Source organism: Chiloscyllium plagiosum, chromosome 29 (assembly GCF_004010195.1).
Source record: "Chiloscyllium plagiosum isolate BGI_BamShark_2017 chromosome 29, ASM401019v2, whole genome shotgun sequence".
NCBI lineage: Eukaryota > Metazoa > Chordata > Chondrichthyes > Orectolobiformes > Hemiscylliidae > Chiloscyllium > Chiloscyllium plagiosum.
In genome coordinates this window covers 39,943,118-39,957,468 of record NC_057738.1, presented here as the reverse complement: position 1 = coordinate 39,957,468, position 14,351 = coordinate 39,943,118, and the positions used below count along the sequence as shown (strand labels likewise).

The following is a 14,351-nucleotide window of genomic DNA, read 5'->3' as shown; positions in this document are numbered from 1 at the left end:
GGAGTTTGCACATTCTCCCTGTGTCTGCATGGGTTTCCTCCACATGCTCCAGTTTCCTCCCACAGTTCAAAGATGTGCAAGTTAAGTGAATTGGCTGTGCTAAATTGCCCAGTATTCAGGGATGTGTTGGCATTAGTTGGGGTAAATATAGGGTAGGGGAATGTGTCTGGGTGGGATACCTTTTCGAAAGGTCAGTGTGGACTTGTTGGGCCGAAGGGCCTGTTTCCACAATGTAGGGATTCTAATTCTAATTCCTTGGGTGAGGAAATTTCTAACTATGATCCATGTTTCTGGACTGTCCCCATCAACAGGGATATCCTTCCTGCCTCAAACTTGTTTAGTTCTGTTAGCACTTTAAGGGTTTCTATAAGATTCTCTCTCATTTTCCTGAACTCCAGCGAATAAAATTCTAACCGACTCAATCTCTCTTCATATGTCCATCCAGAATTCAATGTGGTAAACATTTGCTGCACTCCTTCTTTCATAAAAGCGTTCTTCCTCGGAAAAGGATAACAAAACTGCACTCGGTATTCTTGGTGTGGCCTCACTAATGCTCTGTATAATTCCAGTAAGACATCTTTGTTCCTCGTCTCAAATCCTCTTGATATGAAGGCCAAAATACAGCTGCCTTTTTGCTGTCTGTTGTTGCACAAGGCACCCAGGCCTCATTGAACATTCCCATATCTCAATTTACAGCCAGTCAAATAATATTCTGCCTTCCTATTTTAGCTATCAAAGTAAATGACCTCACATTTATCTACATTACACTGCATCTGCCATCCATTTGGTCCATCACTCGGCCTGTCCAAATCACACTGCAACATCTCTGCAAACTCCTGACAGCACATCCTCTAACGCTCTTCCACCACTTGTCCTCTAACCTTTTTACAGCAATTATTCCCCACGTTTGCCCACCTTTTCTTGTAGAATATAAATTTTAAAAGACTAAGTTAAAAATCACACAACACCAGGTTATAGTCCAACAGGTTTATTTGGAAGCACTAGCTTTCGGAGAGCCGCTCCTTCGTCAGGTGGTTGTCACTATTACCTGATGAAGGAACGGCTCTCCGAAAGCTAGTGTGCTTCCAATTAAACCTGTTGGACTATAACCTGGTGTTGTGTGATTTTTAACTTTGTACACCCCAGTCCAACACCGGCATCTCCAAATCATGTTTAAAAGACTACTTTAATTTCAAAAAAGTTGGGCCTTTCTTAACTGAAAGGAATAAACTAACATCTATAATCTCACGATAGGGTACTGGCTAAATAAATACCTTTAAATCAAATGAAAAATAATTCACAAATTGAATTCAATAATCCAATTATAGTCATCAAGAATGAAGAGTTGTTTGTGGTGGAGGCACCTTGAACAAAATATTCCACCTGTAATAATGCTTACCCTGAAACTAAAGTCGATGGTTAACTTCGGTTTCTGATGTGACTCCCTTTTGTTCATTGCATAAACCATTCTTCAATTCTTTTCAGAAAATATCTTGCATCTGATCCAGCATTTTGGGGCACCCATGTATGTGAGATAGTGGACTGGGAAATAAAATGGAAAGGCAGCTGAACTTGTTTCATCAAATGTGATGAATATTTTTCAGGATGCATAATCTCTGCTTTAATAATCTAGAATTTTTCTTCCCCTTCAATGCAGGCAGATGATTTTAACAGGCTGTGTAGCATTTGCTCGGCATGTTGGACCAACTCGTGTTGAAGCTGAACTTTTACCACAGTGCTGGGAGCAGGTAAGTGCAACATCTAACTTAAAATTCAGTAATTGCCTTCTCATTTGCTGCTTTTTTAAATATAACTTGAGCTTTAAAGTAATAAAAGTGACTTGGTGAAGACCGTAACTTGATTAAAGAATCTGTTTGCAGACATGATTTGGGTCCCATGCAGATATAAAATCTGGAGCATTAAGATGTTTGATTATTACTGCTCAGCAGGTAGTCATTGCAGAACTACCTGAGCCACTCAATGCAAACAAGCATTTGAATGTTGGTTATGCGAATACCAGGGGAAAATTGAGATGTTGTAGTTAATGTTGCATAAGGACTATATGGAAGATATTCCTCACAAATATTTCATTGTCAGGGAATCAAATTTTTTAAAAAACACATTTTGACACATCTATTGGTTTTGACACTATAGTGAAAAATCACCTATCAACTCTGCTCCCTGAAGACATTTGCGTAATTGGCTCCCTTTCTGCCATTGTAAACATCTCCTTTTGTTTTTCTCTTCTGCTTTAGAATTTTAGATATATTAGGTTCTCTTGTGCAATCCCTAACTTTCATGTGCCACTGTTGAGAAGTTCTGATTATTCCTTTTACATTTTAAAAACAACTCTGAAGGTTGTGTTCTGTGGAATTGACAACAATACCTTGTGTTACCCGGCCTGGAGTCGAGTCAGTTCAGCTTGATGACTTCTGTCTTAGTCTATGCTTTCATGTCATGGATTATTCTGTCATTGATGTGCAAGGTACTTTGCCTGTGATTATGAGAAACCACCTGAAAGATGAAGCCTAATGTAGATTTAACACAGTATGTCGTCAGGCCTTCCTTCACTCATTGCAAAGTTATCTCATTGATAGAGATGGGAAAATTGGATTTTCTCCTAAGTGAAGCATTAATGAACTTGTTGCAAAATCTCATTAGCAAGCCTAATGACAAAGTGACACCTAAATAGGCTAGCAGAGTGGAACTGTATATTACCATGGTTCCTTCAGTTATATAAATGGTTTACAGTTTCCAAGAACACACCGGTGTTTCTCAGCCACTGCATTGGGTTTATGTAATTGAGGCTTTTCAAAGACTGCTTTTAGGTTCACAGATGGAGAATATTAGGTTCACTGGTACTTTCAAAAGAATAGGACTCTGGAAGAGATGTGACAGAATCAGGCAACAAGACCAATTTTGACACCTGGAGCATCTCTTACTGCCTTTATACTTTTTACAAGTGACTGTAAGATTCTCGTGAGGCACTAGCAAAATGCAGTTGATGATGGTTATTGTCTGTTAAGTGCCTTGTTGATGTTGCGTTAATACTCAGACTCCATTTTACCAAACTTGCCAAACAAGATTGAAGTAGAGAAACTCAACGTGGAAACCAGAGCTAACACCTGACAAATCCAGCTCACCACTTGATCCAAGCAATCTCCTGCTGGATAATGGGTGCCAACATTTCAGTGCTCCCTGGACATTGGCCATACATCTGCAGTCATTGTTTTTACCTCATTGGCCATACACAGCCCATGTCCACAAACATGGCATCCAATATGTTCCAGCCTCTCAGAACCCACATGGCACATCTGTGATTCACTTAAGGACAGTTCTGCATTTTAATACTGCACCTCAGGCTGCATTGCCTGCTATCTTTATCACGTTGCAGCAAGGAAACTGTGCTCAGCCAAACACGCATTGAACCCATGATTGGACTAGGCTGCTTCCCCAAAATGCTCAGTGTCATTGCATACTCTCACTCTGGACATTCCTGGAAGCTAGAATTTTACAGTGCAGAGGGAGGCCATTCAGCCAATCATGTCTGTAGCAGCTCCAGAAGTGCTATCCGGTTAGTCTCATTCTCTAGCCCCATCTCCATAGCCTTGTAACTTTGTCGCTTTCAAATATATATCCGACTCTCTTTTGAAACCTCATATAGCATCTGCCTTCACCACTCTCCTAGGCAGCACATTCCAAATTCTAGCAGCTCTCTGACTAAAGAAGTATCTCCTCATCTCACTCTTGGCTCTGTTGCTAGCAGTGTTGAAATTGTGACCCCTTGTTACTGATTCACCAACTAGTGGAAGCAGAATATCATTCTTTACTATATCATTCTAGTAAATCTCCTTTGAACTATTTCCAGGACTTTAAAATCCTTCCTTAAATAAGGTGCAATGCAATCTTTTTCTAAATTTGTGGGATATGGGTATTGCTAGCTGGTCACCGTTTATTGCCCATCCCTAGTTGTCCTTGAGAAGATGGTGGTGAGCTGACCTCTTGAATCATGGCAGTCCACAATGTCATTAGGGAGGGAATTCCAGGATTTTGACTCAGTGACAGTGAAGGATCAGCAATATATTTCCTAGTCAGGATGGCAAGTGGCTTAGAGGAGAAATTGAAAGTGGTGGCATTCCCAAGTATCTGCTGCCCTTGTCCTTCTAGATGGAAGTGGTTGTGGGTTTGGAAGGTCTGTCTGAGGATCTTTGGTGAATTTCTCCCTTACTTTGTGGAGAGTAAGGGAGTTCCCCTTATTTGAAGCAAGTAAAGGAGACCCTTAGATTAGCCACTCATTTTGGTGACACATTGCATAAATTTGAGAGTGAGAAAAATTATTTCTGAATGAGCTTTATTTCAGTTATGTTCACTAATCATTTCAGTACTTCTGACATCTTAAGTAGCCTTAAGTAGTTGTTAGAAAAGCATCATCTGAACTCCAGACACGGATGCATGAACTACAGCTAACACAGTTTTTTAACTTAAATTCTACTCAATTTATTCTCAATTGGCAATAACCTTTCACGCAAAAATGTGCTGCATTTTATGGTAGTGAGCTGGTTGCACCTACTCAGTGCTGCAGTGGTAGGTGCAGGCAGCACAGTACTTCACAATCTGAATTGTGAACCTGGTTTCTTCTGGTTGGGAGAGATCCCTTTCACCTAAAGCAAAACCAATGTACTAAGGATATTAGCAAATGTTTAGAAATGGCTGCTCCCTTGGCCTCATTGCAAAACATTTATGACTGAGTCCCATATTTGTACGTTTTTTCAGATTCCTTCCAGCAAGCCTGTGATGTTAACCTAGAAATAAAAATGTAAAGCATTTCTCACATTGTTTAGTAGTTAGACTTTATTTAATTCATGCATGAAATGTGAGCATTGCTGATGAGGGAAACATTTATTGCTCATTTCTTATTGTGCTACAGTGATGATCGTGAACGAGAATAACTGCAGTCCATGGGTTGTAGTTGCTCCCTCAGTCGTTTGAAGAGGGTGCTGCAGCACTGATGAAGGAATAGTAACATACTTAGTCAATGTGGTATATAGCTTGAAGTGGTAGTGTTCTCTTGTGCTGCCCCTGTTTTGTACAGCTTGTGGATTCAGGAGGTGCTGTTGAAGTAATCTTCATGATTTGCTGCATTTGATGATGTCAATACAGCAGTTGTGATGTCAGTGGTGGTGAGTTATGAACAATAGGTGGCGTGCCACTCAAACAGACTGCTCTGTCATCAACTTGTTTTGAGAAATTCTCAGTAACAGTGAGCTCATGAGAAGATCAGCAAGGTTATATTGATGTCAGTAAGCAATGAACAATTAAAATAGCCAACAGCACCGGGGCTAATCCTTGTTATTTTCAAGCTTTTAGCTTCAGGAAATCTCTTGTGATAGCTGTGCCTTTTTGATCATTGCATAGCTGGTGTTTGGATATTTCATTGGTTGTCATGTTATCTTGCAAATGGCCCTACCAGTGTTGGCAGGTCCTTATCTAGACAAAACTTGGATCCAGACTTCAGCAGAAGGCAACATTTGAACTCCAATGTTTCATTCTGTGTCAGTGTGTTGAAGAATTAAGCCAACCAGTTAAAAGACAAACGGCAAGATAAATGCTTTATTTGGTTTCGCCTACTTACTCTGCATGGGAATGACCTGCAAACACAATTTTACAGCGTCAGTGGAAATGCTTGTGAATTGAATGGTCTTCGGTTTCCTGTTGTCTATCTGTATATCTGTTGTTGATTAATCTGATTTGAATTTGATCTGAAGTATTTGTCTTCATGGAGAATGAGGAAATTGATGAGTCTTTTATTCATGTCACAGTATTATCTCTTCCCTGCCCCCCCGCAGATCAATCACAAATATCCCGAACGAAGATTACTGGTGGCTGAAGCCTGTGGAGCCCTTGCACCTTACTTGCCTGTAAGAAGCATTTAACTCTTTTTTTTTTCTGTTTTAAAATGACCCAATAAACATAGTGATTACTGTGCTAACTTGATTGCTCCCACTTTCAGAAAGAGATTCGCAGTTCACTGGTGCTCTCAATGCTGCAGCAGATGTTGACGGAGGATAAGGCAGATCTTGTGCGAGAGGCAGTCATTAAAAGCCTTGGTATAATTATGGCTTACATTGATGATCCTGACAAATATTTGCAGGTATAGCACTGTTACAGATCAAATATCTTCATGGAAGTTCCCACATTTTACTGTTCTTCTATACAAGTTTGTTTTCTCTTCCCCAACCACAGGGTTTTGAATTGCAGATGTCTGCCTTAAATGACCCTTCAGAAAGGGTAATTAATGCTACACATCAAGTTTTCCTGCCAGCTTTTGCAGCATGGACCACAGAGCTGGGTAAACTCCAGTCCCATCTCATTCCAACTCTTCTAAGCAACATTGAAAAAATACTCAGGGTAGGTAAAAAAAAGCCATTTTAAAACTTGATGCAAATCCAGTTAATTGATTGTTATTGAACAGAAGTGCTTATTTATGATTGAAACCCATTGCTACTTCAGTGTTAAAATTCTCATCCTTCCCTTATTACCTTTCATGTCCTACCTACTCATATCTCAATATTCTACCCAGCCCCATACCTGCATGAGAATTCCAGCATTTGTTCAGTTTGAGCCCTTTGACTATTCTCACATCTAATGGCTCCTCAATTGGCAATCATGTCTTCAGCTTCTTGGGTCCAAGGTCTAGAATCCCCCTTCAAAACATTTTTGTATCCTTACCCCGCTCTGCTTCTTTAAGACCTTTTCTTAAACCTTGCCTATTTGAACAAATTTTAACTGTCAGACCAGGTTACTGTTCAGGTGATACTCAATTTCAAATCTTGTTTGACAATGACCTTGAGACAGTTTAGGTATTATATAAATTCACACCGTTATTCTTTTTCCTTTTTAAATATTTGTTGAAATTCTTACTGTCTGTTTTTATATTTTTGTCTAGCTTTCTTTCTGACTTTTATTTTTGTCATTTATCTTTTGACTATTTCTTGAAGTGTGATGCTATCTTTAACATTTCTAGTTAACTATAGATGTTGCATCCACTCTTGGAGTTTTGCTTCCTGTTTGAATGTACCTATTCTGTGTATTCTTGAACATCCCTTTAAATGTCTGTCATGGCATGTCTGACTGTTCCTTTAAACTAATTTACCAATTCACTTTAGCCAGCTTTGCTTTCATGCCCTCAATTGTCTTTATTTGTCCTTTATTTCCTCTCCTTCAAACGGAATGTGAAATGCAACATGTCATTTTTATCACTTTTAGGGCTGCCATTACTGAGAGAGTTCATTGCACAATACCAGATCTAGTATAGCCAACTCTCTCTTCTAAGAAACTAACCTGAAAACTATATCTTTTTTACATAAAGTATGTAAAATCTCTCACTTTCGACTTGTAAGTACTTTTCACAGATATCTACAGGTAAAAATACACCTACTGGATATAACCTGATTTGTATTCCATTCAGAAATGGAAAATTTGCCAAGTGAAATATGTTAATATTTACTTTGCTTTAGTTAAAAAAAATTTAATTTGATCTGGAAGACAATCTTCAAAGTGATTATGAATGCTGTAGAATTTTTAAAATGTATATTGATATTTGGCTTTGTATAGATCATATAGTAAATTTGCTTTTTAAAATAGGTATTACTGATACAAATCTGAGGCCTAATTTATTTCTAAACCCTATTCTGTTTCTGCATATAGGATGGAGAGCATGGACTTGATGATCATAAGCTCCACCTATATCTTTCAGCCATGCAATCGCTGATTCCACCACTCTTTGCACTGGTCCTGAAAAATGCTCCTTTCGCAAGCAAAGCAAAGCTTCAAGGAGAGGTGCCACAGATAGAGGGTATTGTATTGTACAGTGATTTGCTTGTGCACATTGTTTATGAAAAATGCCCCAAGTGCAGTTTTGATGAGGCACATTTCGTAATTGCAAGTATTTAGAGTGTCCTATATTCCAGTGTACATTAAGTGCAAATTATTGCTTCATGTCATGCACTCATGAAATTTAGTGGGAAAAAAAATCTAGGGTTTGATACTTAGTGTAAGAATTACCTTTGTCGTTCAGCTCAATGTGATTCTTTATTGGAATATAGCAAGCATTATAATTACAGTCATAATCAGATTCTGGTAAATAGCCACCAGATTCTTCTGTTCATTTTACTATAAGCTAGCAGATCGACTACAGACAACCCAAGAAAAATAATATCTACTCTCATTCCAGGGTCTTCTGCAAGTTGTGAAGGACAAGCAAGAGAACTTGCTTCAACCTTAGCCCCCTCCTTGTCTCTTAATGTAACCATCCTCTTAAAACTCTTCTTTAAAACTATTGATATTTATTATCATTATATGAATTATATTACATTTTGGTCACCAAAGTTTTCTCTTCAAAATAATAAAGTGGACCAAATTAATGCCTCATCAATCCTATTACATTGCCAATTAACAGCAAGGGGCTTTTAGCCCCTTGACCTGGCTCTGCAATTGTGTAAGATTATAGCTGATCTGGTTCTAACTTCAAACCACATTCCCATCTACCGCTGATAGTCGATCTACCTCTACTTTAAAACTATTCAAAACTCTGTTCCTGAAAAGGCAATGGAAATAAAGTTTCAAGGACTCTTAATCAGGGTGACCCTTGATTCTTAAGCATTGACCTCTCATCTTTGACTCCCCGACAAGAGGAAAATCCTTTCCACGTCTACTCTGACAAGGGCCCTTAGAACATTGCATGTTTCACTTAAGTCACCTCTTGCTCATCTCAACTCCATCAAATACAAGGATGTCCAACCTATCTTCATAAGATCTGCACATTCCAGGCACTATTCTGGTAAACTACACTAAACTGCTTCCAACGTGTTTAAATCTTTCCTTAAATAAGGTGACCAATTCCATGCATGGTTTCCAGATACTATCTGACCAGTCTCCCTGTATAATGAACCATAACCCCTCTACGTTTAGATGCCATTCCCCTTGTGATAAATAACATTTCATTTGCTAATTATTTGATGCACCTGCATGCTAGTCTTTTGTGTTTTATTTACCAGGACACCCAGATCCTTCTGCATCTCAGGGCTCTACAATCTCTCACTGTTTAGTTAATATGCTTCTTTTGTATCCTTTCTATCAAATTGGACGATTTCACATTTTCCCACAATGTTCTCCATTTGTCAGATCTTTGTCAAATCGCTTAACCTATCCTTACCCCATTTTAGTTTTCTTTTGTACTCTTCAGACTTATTTGCCAAGCTATCTTTGTGTCTCTCAATCTTCTTAAAAGTATCTCATTAAATGTTTAAAAAGTTGATACTTTAGAAGATAATCATTCCTGTTCTTAGGTAAATGAAATTTAATGCTTAGAGATGTGAAATGTTTAAATTTGGTAGATAAGATACAGAAGGACAACATTTTAATAAAGGTTGCAATTTTAAGCGGGTGATGGCGTAGAAGGCTCTGGGTGTATATGTGCACAATTTGATCCAGATGGCAAGACCGGGTTAAGGGAGCGGTCAGTCAAGAACAGGGCATCCAGGTTTCATCAGTGGGGACATAGAAACAAGGAGATAATGTTGAACTTGTGCAAAACTAGTTGGGCCTCAGCTGCAGTACTGTGCCCAGTTTTGGGCACCACACTCAAGGAAGGATGTAGAAAATACTCACGCGAATGGTCCCAGGGATGAGATATTTCAGTAATGTAGATAGATGGGAGGATTTTCCATGGAGAAGAGAAGGTTGAGAGGAGATTTGACAGGTATTCAAAACTGAGGAACCTGGATTAATAGATAGGGAGAAACTGTTCCCATTTCTCAGGATTAAGAACCAGTGGGCAAATTGGAGTTGATTGGCAAAAGAAGCAGTTGTGATATGAAGTAAAACGTTTGTAATGCAGTACGTGACCAGGATCTGGAACACACTGCCTGAGTGAGGTTAGAAGCAGGTTCAGTCAAGGCATTCAAAAGGGAAATTGGATCAGTTTCTGTAAAGGGCTAATGGGTAGAGATGTGGAGTGATGCTCAGTGAATTGTTCAAGCAGAGGGCCAGGATGGACAACGTGAGCCAAATGGTTACAGGGTGGAAGGATTTTTTTTGGTGGTTGGCTGTCTTCCACGTAAATCAGAAAGTAAAGGTTGAATGGTGGAGTTCTAAGTAATGCTAAATGTTTTGGAAATGTGCTTTATTATTGGAGATGATGGAATTGAAAGGTATCTGTGGAAAGCATTTTCTGTAAGGTAGAGTTGGTTGTGGTCTGTAAATTGTATGAACTTTTTATCAATGAGAAGCTAATGCAAACTATGCTCCCAATGTTACTGCACAAGGGACAAGAGTAGACTACTGACCCTTTGAGCCTGCTGTGCACTCATCTGAGATCAGCAATGGGACCAAACTGGAAATATCCTACTTCTACAAGATTACATTCATCAAGCACTCCCAGGTTGATGAATTTTAATGCATCCACAAAATTTGTGAGGAGAATTGGCCAATGCTTCTCCTGAAAACATAGTCATGTTTTATTTCATCCGTAAATTAATTTTATTTTCTTTTTAGTGACAAGATTCCCTCGACCAGCTTCCCCTCTTCAAGATGTGGCAACAATCATTGGAAGCAGAGAACAGTTATCGGTGCTTTTGCAACTCTATGATAATCAACTAGAACACGAGGGTACAACTGGCTGGGAGAATCTTCTGTGGGTCGTTAATCAGCTGTGAGTTAGTCTCACTCTCATCCTCCCTTCACCAGTGACCCTTCAAAGCTGTGATTTCTTATTGACATCCAGTTGTGAGCCATTTTAACGTGGATCCATGTTTACTTGGACAATGATGAAAGTGTCCTTGAATATGAAAAGTAGTTTGTTTTTAAACTTCATATCTTAAAAGAAGCTTCTAATTTTAAACTTTTTTTTAAACTCTTGTGAGTTGACTTGAAATCTTGCAGACTGAATTTGCATTTTAAAATGTTGAGTTACTGTAAAGATTTTAGAGTACTCAAAACTGAGGGTTCAGCCACAAAACGGAGCAGACGTTCTAAGTGACTCGCATTGTTTTGTTCCAGATTACCACAATTGATAGAAACTGTTGGTAAAATTAATGTTACCTCCACATCCTGTGTCCATGATTTCTCCCGGTATTTCTGGAGGTTGTGTCGGACATTTGGTAAAATTTTCACAAATACAAAGGTGGGTTAATTTAAACTCCTTGTCAGTAGATGCTCAGCTGACCCAATTATTCTTTAAATGAATGTCGGAACAATGCAAGTGTTTGTGTAACTTTAACTATTATATGACATGGACAAGTTTACAATGCCTCTCTTTAAGAAACCCCGAATTAATCTTTTGGAAGTGAGTTCTGCAGTCGGAGCATAGACAATAGGAGCCCCATTCAGCTTGAGCTTGCTATACTATTCAACTAGATTGTGGTTGATCTTCCACCTTAGCACCATTCTCCTGCACTATCTCCATATTAATGCTCCTTGCTGTCCAAAAGTTAACAGGATAGTTATTGAAATATGCTCTAGCATAGCATGAGTCATTTGTATCTTATGAAAGATTTGATTATTTCAGCCCTGTGTTGTCGGAACATATTGGCAATTGGACATAATATTTGAGACTTGTTCATTTTATTCGAGACTTGTCTAAATCCATTTAAATTTGTTTATATTTTTCTGTAGAATTGTGGAGTATTAAATTACCTTAGTCCTCCATATCCATTCTTTTGTAGAGTCAAAGTGCAGCTTTGGAAGTCTGGCTTTGAGGCTCGTTCTGAATTTCAGTTACATCTGATTTGAAAACTCAAATCATAATTAGATGCTTGAATTTCTAGAGCAACAGATAAAAGGACAGAACATGAAGCAGCTGCTCCTGTCTAAATAATAATACTGCTGGATGTCCAAACCGAGAGTTGACAATTATTCATTCTGCTCGTAATTCCCCACTTCTATTCGAAAATTAACAAAACGAGTAAATGTGTACTACTTCTCAGATGTCTTGAGTATTTTTTTAAAAAAAGCTTACGTTCAGTCAATGTTCAGGTTCCTGAGATGGCTTTTGTGCAGCAGGACCATAAGACAATGTATAGCAAAAGATTCGTGTAATGCAACTGACATGATATATTGAACAAACCTAGAACAGCAATCTAGGTTTGTTCAATATATCATGTCAGTTGCATGATACTGTAATCTTTTGCTATAAATTCTGTGTCTTATAGTCCTGATGCACAACCACCTGATGAAGGAGCAGCACTCCGAAAGCTAGTGCTTACAAATAAACCTATTGGACTGTAACCTGGTGTTGTATGATTTTTAACTTTGTCCACCCCAGTCCAACATCGTCGGCTCCTCCACATCATGTGTTTAATAAGCAGCTGCCATAGTGGGTGTGTAGTTCTGTTTGACTTGAGATTGTTTTGTCTTTGTTTAAATCTAACGTGATATATTATACATCCTTAGGTAAAGCCACAGTTCCAAGAAATACTGAGGCTTTCCGAAGAAGCTGTTGGTAAGTGCACCCACACACTGCCACCCCTGTAAAACTATCCGGTGCTGCTTATTTATTGAAAACCTAATTTTGCTGTTCTGAGCGAGAACAGACTATAAAAGCAACGAGTTATGGTTGGCTATAATTCATATCCACTCTATTTTGAAATGTTCTGACTCTGCCCATCTGATAGTTCCATTTTTTAAAGAAAATTGTAGTGCAACTTGTGTTGATAGTAATTGGCTTTCTCAAAATTTTAACGAGCATTACTGTACAATTTCAGAAACCTATTGTTATTATATATGTTTCCACCATTGTTGAGAAAGTTTTAAAACCGTGGGGCGGCACAGTGGCTCAGTGGTTAGCACTGCTGCCTCATAGCGCCAGGGACCTGCGTTCGATCCGGGCTCGGGTGACTCTCTGTGTGGAGTTTGCACATTCTCCCCATGGCTGCGTGAGTTTCCTCCAGGTGCTCCGGTTTCCTCCCACAATCCAGAGATGTGCAGGTTAGGTGAATTGGCCCTGCTAAAGTGTTAGGTGCATAAGTCGGGGGTAAATGTGAGTAGATCGGTCTGGGTGGGTTACTCTTCGGAGGGTCATTGTGGACTTGTTAGGCCGAAGGGCCTGTTTCTACACTGTAGGGAATCTTTTTAAAAAAAAAATCTGGGCTCTTTTGAGAGGTGACTGTGACCACCTGGAGTTAGAAAATGAATTAATTGCATTCAATGGCATAAAATTTAACTTAATTGTTCTATCCAAATTATCACATCAAGTCTAGAGGTTTGTGCTGTTCATGTGGTTGTATAGAAGAAGGTTATGTTGGCAGAATTTATTGTAAATTCTGCTTTCATTAAAGCTTCAGTTGAATTGTTCTAAACAAAAGTTCCATTTGAAGTATCAAAATATAATTCTATGGCCACTTAATGTGCAAAAATCATGATACAGTTAAACAAAAGGCCACTGAAAAGGGCATAAATTGTAACAGATCTAAGATAAAGTGCATTGATGTTTCTTTCTTGCTTTGCAAAGATGTATCAGCTACAGCTGGCAACGGGGTGCTAACAAAGGCCACAGTTCCCATATATGCAACAGGGGTACTCACTTCTTACAATCAGGTAAAGGAAGTCGACATTTGTAATTTTAGACTTGGTAAACTCCTCTTGATTTAGTAATGAATTTACTAAAATGCTGAATAATCCTGCAGGAAGAAGACCGGAAACTCCTCGTGGGATTTTTGGAAGATGTAATGACCACGCTTTCATTATCTCATGCGCCCCTTGATAGTCTGAAGGCTTCATTTGTGGAACTGGGGTAAGATATTCCACCATTTATGAAAACTCTATAACTTTGAATTCTGTTTGCTCCCATTTTCTGGCATTACTTGTTTTTGATGTTCTATTTGTAATTTTATTCTATGATAGCCACCTTCAAATGCAATATTTTATTTCTGATGTTTATGCCTTACTATAAGCAGTAATTATCATTCCCAGTGTCTGCCTTGACCCTTGTCTTGATGTATCCAAGGCAGAGATATGGATGTTATCACCGTGCCTCGTGAGCCCTGACTTTCTCTGGTGAGGTTAAAAAAGCAATTAGTATGTAAATAGGCATTTAAAAAGAAATCAAGGAGACTGGTGATGGTCATTATCTGAAGTAAACCTGAGTTATATATGCTAACCAGCTTTTTTCTGGAGGTTCAAAGTTCAGAAAGTATCTCAATCTATGAACTTGCTGAATATTGCATCCATTTGCCTTTCTTCAATATATACTGTTGTAACTTCTAGCTTGCCATGTTCCAGCACACACGTCTATCCATCTTCCTAAGAAAAGAATCCATCATAACTTACAATTTCTCTTTGCTCTTCAGCTTACT

The 14,351-nt window shown here is 38.7% G+C and overlaps 1 protein-coding gene across 5 annotated transcripts in view; it reads left to right on the top strand.

Annotated features, from left to right (window-relative positions):
• Nucleotides 1–14,351, top strand: part of relch (RAB11 binding and LisH domain, coiled-coil and HEAT repeat containing) — a 92,656-nt gene that overhangs the window by 57,427 nt on the left and 20,878 nt on the right. For all 5 annotated transcript variants that reach the window (XM_043719609.1, XM_043719607.1, XM_043719605.1 and 2 more), the window contains 10 exons: nucleotides 1,658–1,748; nucleotides 5,847–5,918; nucleotides 6,011–6,151; nucleotides 6,244–6,408; nucleotides 7,708–7,855; nucleotides 10,555–10,711; nucleotides 11,059–11,182; nucleotides 12,451–12,499; nucleotides 13,508–13,593; nucleotides 13,683–13,789. In XM_043719609.1, coding sequence (XP_043575544.1) covers nucleotides 1,658–1,748; nucleotides 5,847–5,918; nucleotides 6,011–6,151; nucleotides 6,244–6,408; nucleotides 7,708–7,855; nucleotides 10,555–10,711; nucleotides 11,059–11,182; nucleotides 12,451–12,499; nucleotides 13,508–13,593; nucleotides 13,683–13,789 — 1,140 coding nt within the window. The remainder of the gene's footprint in view (nucleotides 1–1,657; nucleotides 1,749–5,846; nucleotides 5,919–6,010; nucleotides 6,152–6,243; nucleotides 6,409–7,707; nucleotides 7,856–10,554; nucleotides 10,712–11,058; nucleotides 11,183–12,450; nucleotides 12,500–13,507; nucleotides 13,594–13,682; nucleotides 13,790–14,351) is intronic.